This window comes from Vigna umbellata, chromosome 8 (genome assembly GCF_029865625.1).
Source record: "Vigna umbellata cultivar VRB3 chromosome 8, Vumbellata_1.0, whole genome shotgun sequence".
Taxonomy (NCBI): Eukaryota; Viridiplantae; Streptophyta; class Magnoliopsida; order Fabales; family Fabaceae; genus Vigna; species Vigna umbellata.
In genome coordinates, this window is record NC_142172.1 from 44,570,582 (window position 1) to 44,585,542 (window position 14,961).

At 30.0% G+C, this 14,961-nt stretch overlaps 2 protein-coding genes across 3 annotated transcripts; both read left to right on the forward strand.

The window, feature by feature from the left end:
• Nucleotides 1-547: 547 nt before the first annotated feature.
• On the forward strand, nt 548-4,158 carry LOC124825839 (cysteine-rich receptor-like protein kinase 10). Of its 2 annotated transcripts, XM_047298553.2 has the most exons (7): nt 548-1,470; nt 2,485-2,619; nt 2,707-2,828; nt 2,909-3,119; nt 3,198-3,435; nt 3,524-3,671; nt 3,774-4,158. In XM_047298553.2, the coding sequence occupies exons 1-7, from the start codon at nt 672-674 to the stop codon at nt 4,086-4,088; spliced, it is 1,968 nt and encodes a 655-aa protein (XP_047154509.2). In that variant the 5' UTR covers nt 548-671; the 3' UTR covers nt 4,089-4,158. The 2 variants fall into 2 exon arrangements, with proteins under 2 accessions (XP_047154509.2, XP_087951782.1); XM_088095656.1 differs by having other exon boundaries at nt 2,909-3,435.
• Nucleotides 4,159-10,068: 5,910 nt separating this feature from the next.
• On the forward strand, nt 10,069-13,508 carry LOC148194792 (cysteine-rich receptor-like protein kinase 26). Its single transcript, XM_088097461.1, has 7 exons — nt 10,069-10,992; nt 11,184-11,300; nt 11,851-11,984; nt 12,092-12,302; nt 12,395-12,632; nt 12,770-12,920; nt 13,061-13,508. The coding sequence occupies exons 1-7, from the start codon at nt 10,140-10,142 to the stop codon at nt 13,334-13,336; spliced, it is 1,980 nt and encodes a 659-aa protein (XP_087953587.1). The 5' UTR covers nt 10,069-10,139; the 3' UTR covers nt 13,337-13,508.
• Nucleotides 13,509-14,961: the final 1,453 nt, after the last annotated feature.

The window sequence follows — 14,961 nt, forward strand, 5'->3', positions numbered from 1 at the left end:
TGAGGAGATTTGAGAAGATTTGAGAGGATTTGAATATAAATTTTTTTGTCGTTTATTTGAGTGAATTTGGAGGTAAATGATAGTGAATTTGAAAATAATTTTTTTTAATTTGTCACGTCAATACAATTCTATACTAATTCTCACAATTTTTATTTCTAAATTCACTCTCATTTACCTCTAAATTCACTCAAATAAACGAAAAAAAGATTTATCTTCAAATCCTCTCAAATCCCCTCAAAAGAACATGGCTGTAAGTGTTGTTCATTTGTTGTTTTTGTGGTGCAGAAAAGGTTTTAAAATAATAACTTTTTACTTTTAATCATAAACTTAAGTTTAAGACAAACATTATGTTAATCGATCTACTAAATAAATGGTAGGGTTTGAATACATTTAACATGTGAACTGACACAAAATTGAAAAAAAAATATATTTGAATCAAGGAAATGTTTGATATCAGCCGCGAAGTAGCTTTTCAAACCTTCTTTCTGAATAGTGGACTAGGTCTTTGTGCGGTTGCTTCTTGACCTGCATTTCAATTTGTCCAACATCGCGCACTAAAAGACAAATTCTGAGACTGTATCATTGTATAATTACAATTATAATCACAATAACTTATAGTTAATAACACACTTACTATTTCAATTCCAAAATCTTGTGTTGTGCGCGAAACGATGTTTGGGCGCAACATGTTCCTCTCCAACTCCATCAACCATGTTACCTTTCTTCTGTTCCTGTCTCTCTTCGTAATCGAACCGTTTTGTTCCTCTGCAGCTCCGGTTTACAATTACTGCCCAACCAACGCATCCTACAATTCCACCGCAACATTTGAAACCAATCTCAAATTCCTCCTCGAATCTCTCGTCTCCAACATTTCCCAATCCGACGGCTCCTATTTCACCGCCATGGGCTTGGGGACCACAAGTGCCGCCAGCGGCTATTTCCTCTGCCGCGGCGATGTCTCCCTCGCCACGTGTAACGACTGCATAACCACCGCCGCCACCGAAATAACACAACTCTGCCCCAACAAAACAGAGTCCATAATATGGTACGACGAGTGCACGCTCCGTTTCACCAACACCTACTTCGACCCCGCCAGCATCGAACCGGGAGCTAGCTTATGGAACGGTGAAAACATCTCCACCTCCGACCTGGGCAGCTTTAACGGAACGTTGTTCGGCTTGTTGGACGATTTGGTGGAAGAAACAGCGAATTCTAACTCGGCGAGGAAATTCGCCACCGGCGATAGAGAATTCGCCGAATCCTCGGCTCAGAGAAGGGTGTACGCCCTGACGGAGTGCGAGCCGAGCTTAACGAGTAGTAGTTGTGAAGAGTGTTTGCAAAACGCCATTTCTACTGTACCCTCATGCTGCGAAGGAAAAGAGGGCGCGAGGGCTCTGCTTGCGTGGTGCAATGTTAGATACGAATTGTTTCAGTTTTACAATACGAACGCCACGTCACCACCCTCATCAGGTATTTTTCTTATCAAATATATTTAACCTATCTACTAGTAGTTAACAGTATATATAATTTTTCTATTTAATGAAAATAACCTGAGTATAATGTATCACAATGCTCATTAATCCCAGTTTTTTTGGTGTACAATCTGAAAAACCTGTTAATTCAGATCACATATCTTCCATTTATCAGTACATAATTAATGCTGCAAAGTTATTCTGAATTTCTTATAAGGAACAAAATTCTGAGACCAATTAGTAACTTTTCACAATCCATTATATGAATGAAATAGTTTTAACAAACGTGATATTTTCCATCTCATTGTATGAAGCTCCCCATTCATGTAGTTTGAAATCATCCAACCCTAATTCCCAAATTTTCAAATCGATCTACAGTAGCCTCAAATTCCCCCTTCGAGTTCATCCAATGTTGGTTCTGTCGTGCGGGAAGGAGGTAGAGACGATGGAGGAACAATCGTCGTCATCATTGCTACTGTCTCCGGGGGCTGAGGAGAACACAAAACTGGGTTTTAATAGGGAAGTGTAGAAGGTTATAGAAAAGCCTGTCTCATGCATCGCCATCTGAATAGAAAATCTTGGAAAAGCCTGTGTCGTTGCTTCCTCTCAGCATCAGTGACTGAGATTCGACGTTAGGAGCTGGAGGCGATAGTAAAAAGGCGAACAACGGAAATAGCCGGGTAGAGATTCTGGCGATGGAGACAACAGGAATGCCACCATCAGAGGAAGTTGTGTAGCTGAAGATGGCGGTGTTGGAGGCGTCAGTAACATTGACGGTCACAGGCAGAAACCAAATATGAAACAGAGAAGATGTCACTGATCATGCGTTGGATGAACTCGACGGAAGGAGATTGAAACCGCTCTTCAGTAATATGAAAAATTGATTAGTGTTCGTGAACTGAATTCATGTGACCTCAGCATACTAATCTTCATCAACATGTATATGTAATGAATCACATCTTTCTTTTTGTAATTACTAAAGCCTCTCTTTTTCGTGCAATTATTTATGCAGGAAATAACCATTATGCATTACGAGTAATCCTCATTGTTTCCCTTGTTATTGTGTCGATAATTCTCCTATGTGGTGTCTGCTATTTCATATTCAAAAGATCAAGGAAGAAATACAACACTCTTCTAAGGGAAAATTGTAAGTAATCTGAAAAAGAAAGCCTGTTCCTTTCCATTTCTTTAAAAGGCTAAAATTACTGATTTCAGCTCTTGGATGTTTCTCTAGTTGGAGAAGAAAGTTCCACTTTGGAATCGTTACATTTTGATTTGGCCACAATAGAAGTTGCCACAAAGAAGTTTTCACATGAAAACAGGATAGGTGAAGGTGGATTTGGAGATGTTTATAAGGTGATAAAGTGTTATTAAAAATATACGCATGTTGTTTCGATTTGTTTCCTGTAGTTAACCTGCATTTTTTATGCTCTTAGGGTATCCTTCAAGATGGACGAGAAATAGCAGTTAAAAAACTTTCACATAGTTCAGGCCAAGGTGCAGCTGAATTTAAGAATGAGATTTTGTTAATAGCAAAACTTCAACACAAAAATTTAGTGACGTTGTTAGGATTTTGTTTGGAAGCTGAAGAAAAGATGCTTATTTATGAATTTGTGCCTAATAAAAGCCTAGACTACTTTCTATTTGGTAAGTTTATCTCACTACAATTTATTGCTGAGCTTTATATTTTTTTTTCTTACTTTAGATTGTATATTTCATTTACAGATCCATACAAAAGTAGTCAAATGAATTGGTCGGAACGATACAAAATTATTCAAGGAATTACACAAGGAATTTTATATTTACATGAACATTCCCGATTGAAAGTAATACATCGTGATCTCAAACCTAGCAATATATTATTGGATGTGAACATGAATGTAAAGATATCAGATTTTGGAATGGCAAGAATTGTTGGTGTAGATCAATATCAAAGAAACACAAATAGAATAGTGGGAACATAGTAAGTATTTCATCTTATCTATCAAGGACATTTTTAATATATTGAAATATACTTGTTTTCTAACATTGATGTTTGTTACTTGTTACAGTGGATATATGTCACCGGAATATGCAATGTATGGACAATTTTCAGAAAAATCAGATGTTTTCAGTTTTGGAGTTATAATAATAGAAATAGTTAGTGCAAAAAAGAATGCGAGACATGTTTTTTCAGATGATGATGACCTTTTGAGCTATGTATGTATTTATTTGTATGAGATTATTTTACATTAATTGATGCTAATCCGGCATAAAGAATGCAAAGATCCAATTAATATTTGATTTATGAATTTGTTGCAGGCTTGGGATCAATGGAGGGATCGGACACCATTAAACATATTAGACAAAAATATTAAGGAATCTTGCAATCAGAGTGAAGTCATAAAATGCATCCAAATAGGTTTATTATGCGTGCAAGAGAAGCCACAGGACAGACCTACAATGACACAAGTTGTTTCATATCTCGGTAGCTCTTTATCTGAGTTGCCATTTCCTGAAAAACCCATAAATTCTAATCAAAGTGGACTAGTTCAAAGGATGGTAGTAGGAGGATCCAGTTCAGGTTCTACAAAATCGATAAATGAAATGTCTGTGAGCATATTTATTCCTCGGTAGTATATATGTATATTCTTGTGTATAAATAAATTATATATCCTAGCTAGTTAAAATCTCCATTAATTTGATATTCTGTTTATCTTGAACTTAAGATTTCACACTATATGGTAGATAACTTGCCATCATTTAAATTAAATAGCCGTTTCATTTGATAGAAAAATATAATCACTCATGAGAACTATTGATGGTTGCTATAGAAGATGCGCGTTCATAAAAATGTCGATCTCCTTAAGAATGATATTGCTTTGAAAATATGTTACGTCATTATATTTTTATCATAAATATGTATCAGGAAATGGTTGAAAGTGAAATATTTGCTATACATTTTGTACAAAATAGCAAGGGGGTCTAAAACATAGAGGCTCACAAAAGAAAACATGTAAACAAGGCCGTAAAGTTAAATGGATTCCTCTTTTTCTTTCTGCACCTGATTGTTTTAATATTTTCTGAATTAGATGTTTTGAGAAATATTTTCAAATTGAAAAAATACTGATTAAAATACTCAATTTTGAAAAATATAAAAATATATATTATAGATTAAATGTTAATTAAGATGCTTTCGGATTTTAAATTTCTTATAAAACATTTAATCTAGAAAATATTTTTATATTTTAAATTGAAGAAAGTATTCCATTTGAAAAATATTTTGTATTTCAAATAAGTGTTTTCGAATGTATTTTCAGAAATTAACTTTCAAAACACCTTATCTAGACTAGAATATAAAACTAAGAATAGTGCCCCGCAGGAAGTAAAAAAATAAAAATAAAAAATCGGTAACTTTGTTTTTAAACTGATTCAATTAAATAGAAACTTTTCATCATTATAGTTTTTAAAAGCATTCTCTATTTTTGTATATATATTTTAATTACATATCTTAGACGAGTACAAATATTTTTTTCTCTTTAACCAAATGATTCAAAAATATAATTTTACACTAACTCTGAATAAAAAGTGATAATTGAATAATATTGGTTAATAGGATCACTCCGAAATTAAACTCCTTTCCCAAAATCGCAATTTACTTCGTGGACAAATTGTTAATTGCGTGTGCCTTTTAAGGCTAGCTAGTTATAGTGCAAGAAAAAGTTAATTATTTAATTATAAAATTAGTTGAAAGATTAGTTACTTTCAATTTTATATTACTCAGTCATGATTTCAAGTAATCAATGTTTATGATTTTCGTACTTATTTTTCTCAATTTTTTTAATTTTCTCTTTGGACCCAACCGTCACTCATTTTATCCTCTCTAAAATTTCAACCCTTTCGGCAAGTCACATCTCACTTTTAGGACAAATCGCTGTTGATTTACGAAACTTCTTAGAAAAAAAAATATCAATGAGATTGCCCGAGGAAAATTCGAGATCAACCCAAACCAAACATAGACTACCATAGTTGAACAAATTATAATGATGTTTTTTATATTTTTTAAATGATCTTTTATTAAGAAATATAAGTACAATATTTTTAAAACTGCAAGTATAATATTAAAAAATAGCGTAATATTTTAAAATAAATGATAAATCAGTATAAAGCTTTGAGGAAATTATGATTTCAATGAAATTTGACAAAATTTATGTAGAGGATATAATAATTTATTGTTGATATTTTTCCAAGAAAGAAATTGGTTCGTTATCCATGATGAAATCACGTTATCAGAAACAATAACTGTAATCTTCAACTCATTTCTTTCTATATTTCTAATTTACTATTTGTATCCAATAGAAGTCACACACCAGTTATTGTGTTTACACTCCTTTACTTACTTTCTTCCCTGTCATTTCTCAGTGCCGTTTCAATCTTGGGTTCGTTGGGAAAACCCTAATATCAATACTCAACTCACCTGCTATGAAACTCTACATTATAGATAGAAAATTAATAAAATGGTTTACTTATATTCTAATTTAAAAGCTGCAACATTCGATTTCAATATGTTTTTCTTCTTATGAGCAAACATTTAAAAATATTAAATGAAAGAGCAAACAGAAAATTAAGAGTCAAGAAATCTTGAATGGTTAACCTCTCTACATTAAAAAAAAAAACAACTAAAGATGTTTGTAACTACGAAGTTAAGATACGAATACGGATACTGACACTGGAAACAAACACATCTTAAATTGAAAAAATATAGGACAGAGAATACTGTGTATATATAGGTATTAATTTTAAACTATCAACTATCACATTCTCAACTAACACAAAAATAAATTTATTATATTTATCTAATATTTAAAATGTAAAAAATAAACTTAATATATCTATCTAATATCTAAAATGTAAAAAATAATTATATAAGATTTGTGGTTTATTTTTATAATTATAATTGAAACTATGCAATAAATCAAAATTTTGTGGATTTTATAGAAAATCATGGGATATATAATTATTAATACTTGTGTTCGAGTCAAATAGATAAAAAAATATATGTTTTAAATTAAATACTTTACTTATATATATATATATATATATATATATATATATATATATATATATATATATATATATATATTTTGTTAATTTATATAATCTTTTTAAAATATACTAAATTTTAATTGACAAATTCTCATGTATTATAGATTTTAAGAATAAGGATTATATATATTGACTATAATTCAATGTGGTCACAGTGTAGAGCCACAAACAAGTTTTCTTTTAAAAAAAGAATATTTTGATATAAATTTTTTGACAACATTTTAACATGATGTCATTTTCTCACTAATTCATTATTTATTTGTTATTTTATTATTGTATTTTAAATCCAATAAAAAAATGACAGGTGTATTAAGTCAAAATGTAAAAAAAAAACACAATGCGTTAACATTTCTTTATCCTATAATATAATAAAAATGTTTAAACCTTTTCAAATCCCTCCTGATATATGCCAGCCTCAAATCAAGCCATGCAAATACCAAATATCTCTTATTTCAATCTTCAACAATCCGCATGCAGAGTACTATTTGCTTAAATGAATAGAGCACACAAGATTATTCAAGAAATTGCACCAAAAATACTTTATCTACATGATTATTCAATATTGAAATTCACTCGTCGTGATCTTAAACTAATAATATTTCATTAAATAATAACATGAATTCCAAAATATCATATTTTTGCATTGCAAGAATTATTGCTTTGGAACAAGACCAAGAAAATACAAATAAAACTGTTGGAACATAATTTTATATGTTTTATTATATAATTTGTCTTTTTATACATACATATATATATATATATATATATATATATATATATATATATATATATATATATATATATATATAAAGAATTGATATCACTCTTTACAAAAAATCTTAAGACAATAGGTTAATGAATCTTTAACATGGTAAGCGTGTCCCGTTAGGATGAGCGACGATACGAAAATGGATAGTTAAATGCTTCCGTTAGAAGGGGAGTGTACCAATGTAGAAAAGACTCACCATTCAAAGAGAATATTGTTAGAATTCTAAGTGAGTCTAAGTCTCACATTGTGTAAAAATGAGAAAGTAGAACATCATATAAGGTTGAAAATTCATTAACCCATTCTCTTAAGGTTTTGAATAGAAAATATAATCAATCTCTTATGTGGTTGGGTTAAGATCTTATTGATGTTGTATTTTTCTAATGAACTTCTTCTTCCATAGACCTAACAAGTAGTATCAGATTTGGGATTCTTAAAATTCTTTTAAATTTGTTCATGATTTGTAATTTTGTTCAAATATATTATACACCACATTCGATGAAGTTGGTTGTTTCCAAACCTAGATCTTCTTTTGCTCTGAGCTTCTATATAAAACTTCACATAAAACTCAACTTAATAATTAAATAAATATAAGTTATAGCAATTGACTATATTAATTTTGAAAAACGAAATAGTTTTTATATTATGTTTTAATTATGATAAGTACTTAAAAATGTTATAATAAAAGTAGTAATAAGTTTATAAAATCAATTATAATACAATCAAGTTTACATTATGTACATTGTGTAAAACTAAAATTTAGATTAAAGTTCTAGGTGATTAACACCAATACCTGATAATTAGTAGCATACTTACTACTTTTGATAAAAACAGCCTATCTGGTCTCAATCTAACTTTAGCCAACTTCGATCATGAAAATGTTAAATTATTACAAATGGGCATTTCATTATGTGCAACAAAGAGTTAGACTGGGAGGTTTAGTGAATTGTGAGTGAAAATTCACTTAGTAGTTGTGTCATGTGATGGAAGCAATTAGACCGTTTGAGCCATTTTTTTTTTACTTTATCAAAGTAGTGTGTTTAAAAAAAAATTAACAAAATAGATAATGTTTAAAAGGATTATAATTAAAAATCATATCATATCAAGACCGTACCACTTCTTTACATTAAACTGTGTCAATTCACTATAACTTATTTTAGAATATTTTTAAAGATGAAACCATATTAATTAATACGACACAATTTTAGTTAAGAGCATTTTAAATTGAAGTTATATTATTTTTTCACAACATATATTATATACTTTTGCAAAAATATGGATTTAATTGAAAATGTATAAATTTTAAGTGACTAATGTGTAAACTGTGTTTTAACTTTTTATATCAAAAATTTAATTAATCTTCTTCAAATATATATTTATTATTTGATAATTTTATTAGCATTAATTCATCATAATATTTTTAGAACAGTATGTTTATGAATTTTTTTAGTTATATATATGTATGTATACATGTATATATATGTATATTCAACTGAAATTATTTAATAGAAACGGTTTAATTTTTATGTTAAGATTTAGTTTCATAATGTATTGGCATTGTTTAGGCCTGTTATCTTCCTTTTCACACCCCTACAGTACGCTCATTGGTAAACGTAACGGCACTTGATTAGTTTACGAATCACCATCTACATTGACGATGGAAGTGGTCAACACTCCTGATATTTGAAAGAGAAATATGTGATCACTAAAATATTCTGTTGGAAAACAGGATCAAAACCACTTCCAAAGTAAAATACAAAAAATGGATCAATTTTAAATAATTATTAACACATATAATGCATGCATTAATTTAAAGTATCTATATGTACATAATGCAACTTTTTTTTATATTTTTTTAATTATATTGACAGTTAGTAGTTACTATTATAAATGTACTAATTATTTACAAAATATGGTTCTAATTAATATACAAAACATATCACTAATTCAAATAATATGTCAATTAAAAAGTTCTGCTTGACATTAATTATAACCAAGTAATGTTCAGTGTTAGTATATAATAAACATTCAGAACAAAATTACAATAACATATTAAAAGATAAATTATAGGAGTTAAAGTATATTATATTTTTTTTAAAGTAAAACATTGAAAACAGAGTAGTAAATTGAAAAGTAAGAACATTAATATTAAAAAAATATAAAATGTCATGTTATTAAAATAAAATAAAAATATAACTACTTCATTTATATAAAACAGCAAATATAGTACTGAAATGAAATTATGTATCTAAGTAATCTGGGGCTGTTAATTTGAGAAGGAAATCAGCAGTGACGACTGTGTATATTTTACCGTATACTACTATACTAGTGATTCCTGTAACATCACATTAATTTTTTGTAATAAAGAATTGTTCAAAGTCCAACTTGGTAGTCAATTGAGTGAATAAATTATATGTTTTGTAAATTGCAATTAGAGGAATAGAAGAGTGATGCACTTTTACATTTGGGATATAATAAAACATAAAATAATTATAAATGATTGAATTTTTATATTTTTTTAAGAAAGAATAAAATAAATAAATAAATAAATTAATTAAATAAATTTAAAAAATTTAAGTGTATCAAGATATTATTTTTCAAATGAAAAAGTGATAGTAACTTGGATATCGGTTCGAAACATGAGGCTAGTTTTTGCCTTCTTCTTTTCAACCAACTTTCATAATCACATTAATACGGTGACCCGTAAACAGGGGCAATTACAGGTACCTTAAAGTCAAAAGTTAAATGTTCATGTTCATCAACAATAAATCTTCCATGTGTTTTCTCTTACTGCCTTACTCCGGACAACTGTGGCCATGGTTTCAAGAATGTCCGGATTGCTTTGTATGCTTGTCATACTCCTAACAATATGCCAATCCTATGCCCAACCAAGTTTCTTATACCATTTCTGTATGAATGACAAGGGTAATTACAGTGCCAACGGCACCTACCACAACAATCTCAATACCCTTTTGTCCAACCTCTCTTCAAACACAGATATTGACTATGGCTTCTACAACTTTTCGCTTGGCCAAGATACTGACACAGTAAACGCAATTGGGCTGTGCAGAGGAGATGTTAAGTCGGACGCTTGCCGTAGATGCTTGAATGATTCAAAAGTCCTTCTCCAGCAGCGGTGTCCAAATCAGAAGGAGGCAATTGGTTGGTATGACAATTGCATGTTACGCTATTCCAACCGCTCACTGTTCAACACCATGGAAACCACACCTAGTTTCTATATGTGGAACCCTGGAAATGCAACAGACTTTGATCAATTCAATCAAGCGTTGAGGAACTTGCTAGACAACCTCGTAGGCCATGCTACACTAGGGGACTCCAAGCGTAAGGTTGCTGCTGCAAATGTTTCAGGACCAGCCTTTCAGAATATATTTGCTCTTGTGCAGTGTACACCTGACTTGTCAGAACGAGATTGCACCGAATGCTTGAGTGGGGTTATCGCAGAAATTCCACGATGTTGTGATGGCAAGCAAGGTGGTAGAATTGTAAGGCCTAGTTGTAACTTCAGATATGAGACATACAGCTTCTTTGATCCTACCAATGTTGAAATACCAGCAGCACCGGCACCAGCACCAGCACCGGCAGCGGCACCAGCACCAAATGTGTCTGCTCTTCCTCCTCCTCCTCCGATAGATACCTTGTCTACAGAAGGTAAACGTCAACTCCTTCTTGAAATGTTGAAACTCAAAATTTGACGATTTTAATAAATTCGAAGAAATTAGAAGTGCATTTTACCGAACCTACAAAATTATTTTCCATGAAAGTGATTAGACTTGTTGAGAACTAATTTATTATCCTCAATCCTATAAATATACTAATTATTGAAGTTTCTGTTTTGGCAGGAAAGAGCAACACTTCTCTAACTGTAATAGCAATAGTTGTGCCAATAGCCTTTGTCATACTAGTAATTCTTATGTGCGTCTGTTTGAGAACGAGGAAGTCACGGAAACAGATTGAAGGTAAGCTAACATCACATTCTCTTTTATTATGATATTTGTTGATTTAATCCTTTGCTGTCTGCAATGGAGTTAATAGGGTAAAACTGAAGAAGTACACTATGGTTGCTACCCACAATGACAATAGAATTTGAAATTTCTTCCACTGTTAGAAAAAAGTGCATGGTTCAATCACTGCCAGGAAATAGTAAAATGAAAAAAAGGACACTTGCAGCAATAAGTGTTTATATAATAAAATACATTTGGAGAAAGAGTAGAAACTTTTTTAAAATGTCTGAAAATCAGCTTATCCAAAATAATTAGTTGTAGAATTTCTGATTCACATAATACAAATAGTCTGAATAAACTTATGCCAAGTATCACTTAACTTTAACATGTCAGCTATAATAAATAGGAGATATCATAAATTTTATATTATAAGTTCTACCAAGTTCCCAAAAGAAAGTTATTATTATTATCATAAATAAGCAAGTAAGCGTCTATAAGAAGAATATTTTCCTAAAAAGAAGCAGAATTCCATTTGGAGAACTGATTTGTTGCAACTCATTCCCAGTTCAAGCTGAAAATCGTGATGAAATCACATCAATAGAGACATTGCAATTGGACTTATCCACTGTCATGACGGCTACAAACAACTTTTCTGATGCAAATAGGCTAGGAGAAGGAGGATTTGGACCTGTTTACAAGGTAAGTATAACAGTGTAACAAAAAGATGTACATCACATCTACAAAATGTACTGGTATACCTGATAGGCCGTTACCCTGACTTACATTCATAAACTTTAAATTTTCAGGGTAAGCTCTCCAATGGTCAGGATGTTGCAGTCAAAAGGTTGTCCAAGAACTCCCTCCAAGGAGAAATTGAGTTTAAGAGTGAGGTGATGTTAGTGGCCAAACTTCAGCACCGAAATTTAGTTAAGCTGATAGGATATTGCTTGGAAAGAAGAGAAAGGCTATTGGTGTATGAATATGTTCCCAACAAAAGCCTCGATTTCTTCATATTTGGTAAGTCAAAACTAAAGGAACCGAACCATCTATTCTTCATTTATAAACATTCTAACTCGTTGAGAATATCGTATCTTGGCTTTGGTTTGTAGATGAAGTTGGGCGGGCACAATTGGATTGGGAAAAGCGACACAAAATCATAACAGGCATAGCTAGAGGTCTTCTTTATCTTCACGAGGATTCACGTTTGACGATCATTCACCGTGATCTCAAAGCAAGTAACATTCTTTTAGATGCCGAGATGCATCCAAAGATATCAGATTTTGGCATGGCAAGATTATTTGAAGTGGATCAAACTCAGGACAATACTAGTAGAATTGTTGGAACCTAGTAAGTATTGGAATGCCCTGTGCCAAATAATTTATATTAATCACTGTCAATATTTCTGATCTCTAAAGGTGATCTTAACAAAGTTGTCAATATTTGTTCGTAACTGAGCTAATGAGATGGTCCATTTGGACATGCAGTGGATATATGGCACCAGAGTATGTCTTCTACGGACAATTCTCAGTGAAATCTGATGTTTATAGTTTTGGCATATTGGTTCTTGAGATTGTAAGTGGCCAGAAAAACAGTTGGGCACAAAGAGGAGAGAATGAAGGGGATCTTCTAACCTATGTAAGTAGTAATTATTCTTTGAATGACTGACTTGTTTTCCTTATCCTTAGGTTAGATTCCGTCAGTTTCTTACAGAATTGTAATCTTTAAGACTGAATCTGAACCAATATTTGTACCGTTTATTGATGAACTGCTTGCAGATATGGCAAAACTGGAGGGAAGGGACAGTGTTAAACACTATTGATCCAACAATTGCGGACAGTTCGAGAAATGAAATAGTGAGATTTATCCACATTGCATTGCTTTGTGTTCAGGAAAAAGTGGGTGATAGACCAACCATGGCCTCTATTGTGCTCATGCTTAGCAGTCACTCTGTTTCGCTTCCATTGCCCTCTCAGCCTGCTTTCTCCGTCGTAAGCAGAAATTTCTCAGTCATTCCATCAGAAGATTATGATCCAGAGGCAAGTGTAAACTAAATCAAAGGCTCAATCTGTCAAGTCCAGTTAGCCATTTCTTTCTTTTTAACTGTAACCATAATACGTTATCTATAAGATTCTCTTTTTCTAATACAAGCTTATCTTATCTGCTTCGTATAAGAAAATCAAATAAAATTGGGTGGAAGCAAATGCATTTTGTCCATTTTTTTTATCCCTTTTTCATTTTCTTTTAAACTTTGTTAGAAATATAGGCCCAAGTCCTATGTCCTCGACAATCTCTCAGATTGAATTTTCTTTATATCGAAATCATTAAACAATAATATAATTGTATTTTTAATTTAAATATGTGTTTTTGAAATAGTAAATAATTCGATTATTAAAATAACAAATAATATTTTCTACTTTTAAAAAATTATTCTGAAAAATAAAATAAAAATATTTTAAAATTACGCATTTTAGAAAAATAACAAATTTAAAATTAATGACCCAATTTACTCCATTCAATCCAATCCGATAAAAAATGAATTAAATTTTATTTACTAAAAAATTAGAAATTCTAATTAACTCATAACATTCAATTAGCAATCTCATATACTAATTAAATTATTTCATAATTGATCATTAAACAACACATAAAACACCATAATATATATATATATATATATATATATATATATATTATAACAAAATATTAATTTGCATAATTGTAGGTTAAGTGTAAGATATTTAATAATCAAAATATTTATTTTATTACTCCAGCTTGATATTATTATAGGTATACTCTACTTTATTTTGTTGTTAATTTTTGGATGATTTATATATTATATTGTTTATTTTAATATTTTAACCATTGAAACATCAATATAATAAAAATATGACATCTACTAAAATGTTTATTTTTATTTTAATTGATTTTAAGCTTTATCGCCACAAATATTACCATCGATTTAATTTTGTTTAATTGATCTTTAAGTTTTCGGTGTGTCTATAAATAGAAACTTGAATTTGGATAGGATCGAATTCTTTGTTCTTTTTTAGGATAATTCCTTTTGCCATTCCCTCTTGCTGTATTATTTTGAGAGTGCTTCATCCTACACCTCCAACATCTCATCCTGCACCTCCAAAAATTCCATTTTTAACCTTCTGACATCCTCCACCTCCAATTTTTAACTTTCTTCTCTTTTTTATTAAAGATATTTTAATAACTATCTTTTTATTTTCTTCTCTTTTTTATTAAAGACACTCTGCACCACCTTAAAATTAATTCTAATTTAATTTAAAATTTAAATATTATTTAATATAATTTTATATTTTAATAATTATTAAAATATTATTTATATTATAATAATAGCTATATTAAAAAAATAAAAATAAAATAATTAAAATAAAAATAAAAATAAAATAATAATAATAATATAAAATTTCACTTAATATATTCAAATATATTAAATTATATTAAAATATTAAAATAAATTAAATAATTATTAAATTGTAAATAAAAACAAAAATTTTTAAAAATTTGTTATCAAAAAATCAGTTTTGTTTTTTATTTAAAATTTAATCAATATTTAATTTAATTAAAGTTATAGCATTATTTATTATATTTTTATATTTTAATAATTATTAAAATATGATTTATATTTTTATAATAGTTTTATTAAAAA

Bases quoted from the DNA above. Each gene is read 5' to 3' on its own strand.
- LOC124825839 (XM_088095656.1), top strand. From the start codon at position 672: ATGTTTGGGCGCAACATGTTCCTCTCCAACTCCATCAACCATGTTACC. The intron at 2,620-2,706 runs GTAAGTAATCTG...ATGTTTCTCTAG, and splicing joins CACTCTTCTAAGGGAAAATT to TTGGAGAAGAAAGTTCCACT. The intron at 3,672-3,773 runs GTATGTATTTAT...AATTTGTTGCAG, and splicing joins ATGATGACCTTTTGAGCTAT to GCTTGGGATCAATGGAGGGA.
- LOC148194792 (XM_088097461.1), top strand. From the start codon at position 10,140: ATGGTTTCAAGAATGTCCGGATTGCTTTGTATGCTTGTCATACTCCTA. The intron at 11,985-12,091 runs GTAAGTATAACA...TTAAATTTTCAG, and splicing joins GATTTGGACCTGTTTACAAG to GGTAAGCTCTCCAATGGTCA. The intron at 12,303-12,394 runs GTAAGTCAAAAC...TTTGGTTTGTAG, and splicing joins CCTCGATTTCTTCATATTTG to ATGAAGTTGGGCGGGCACAA.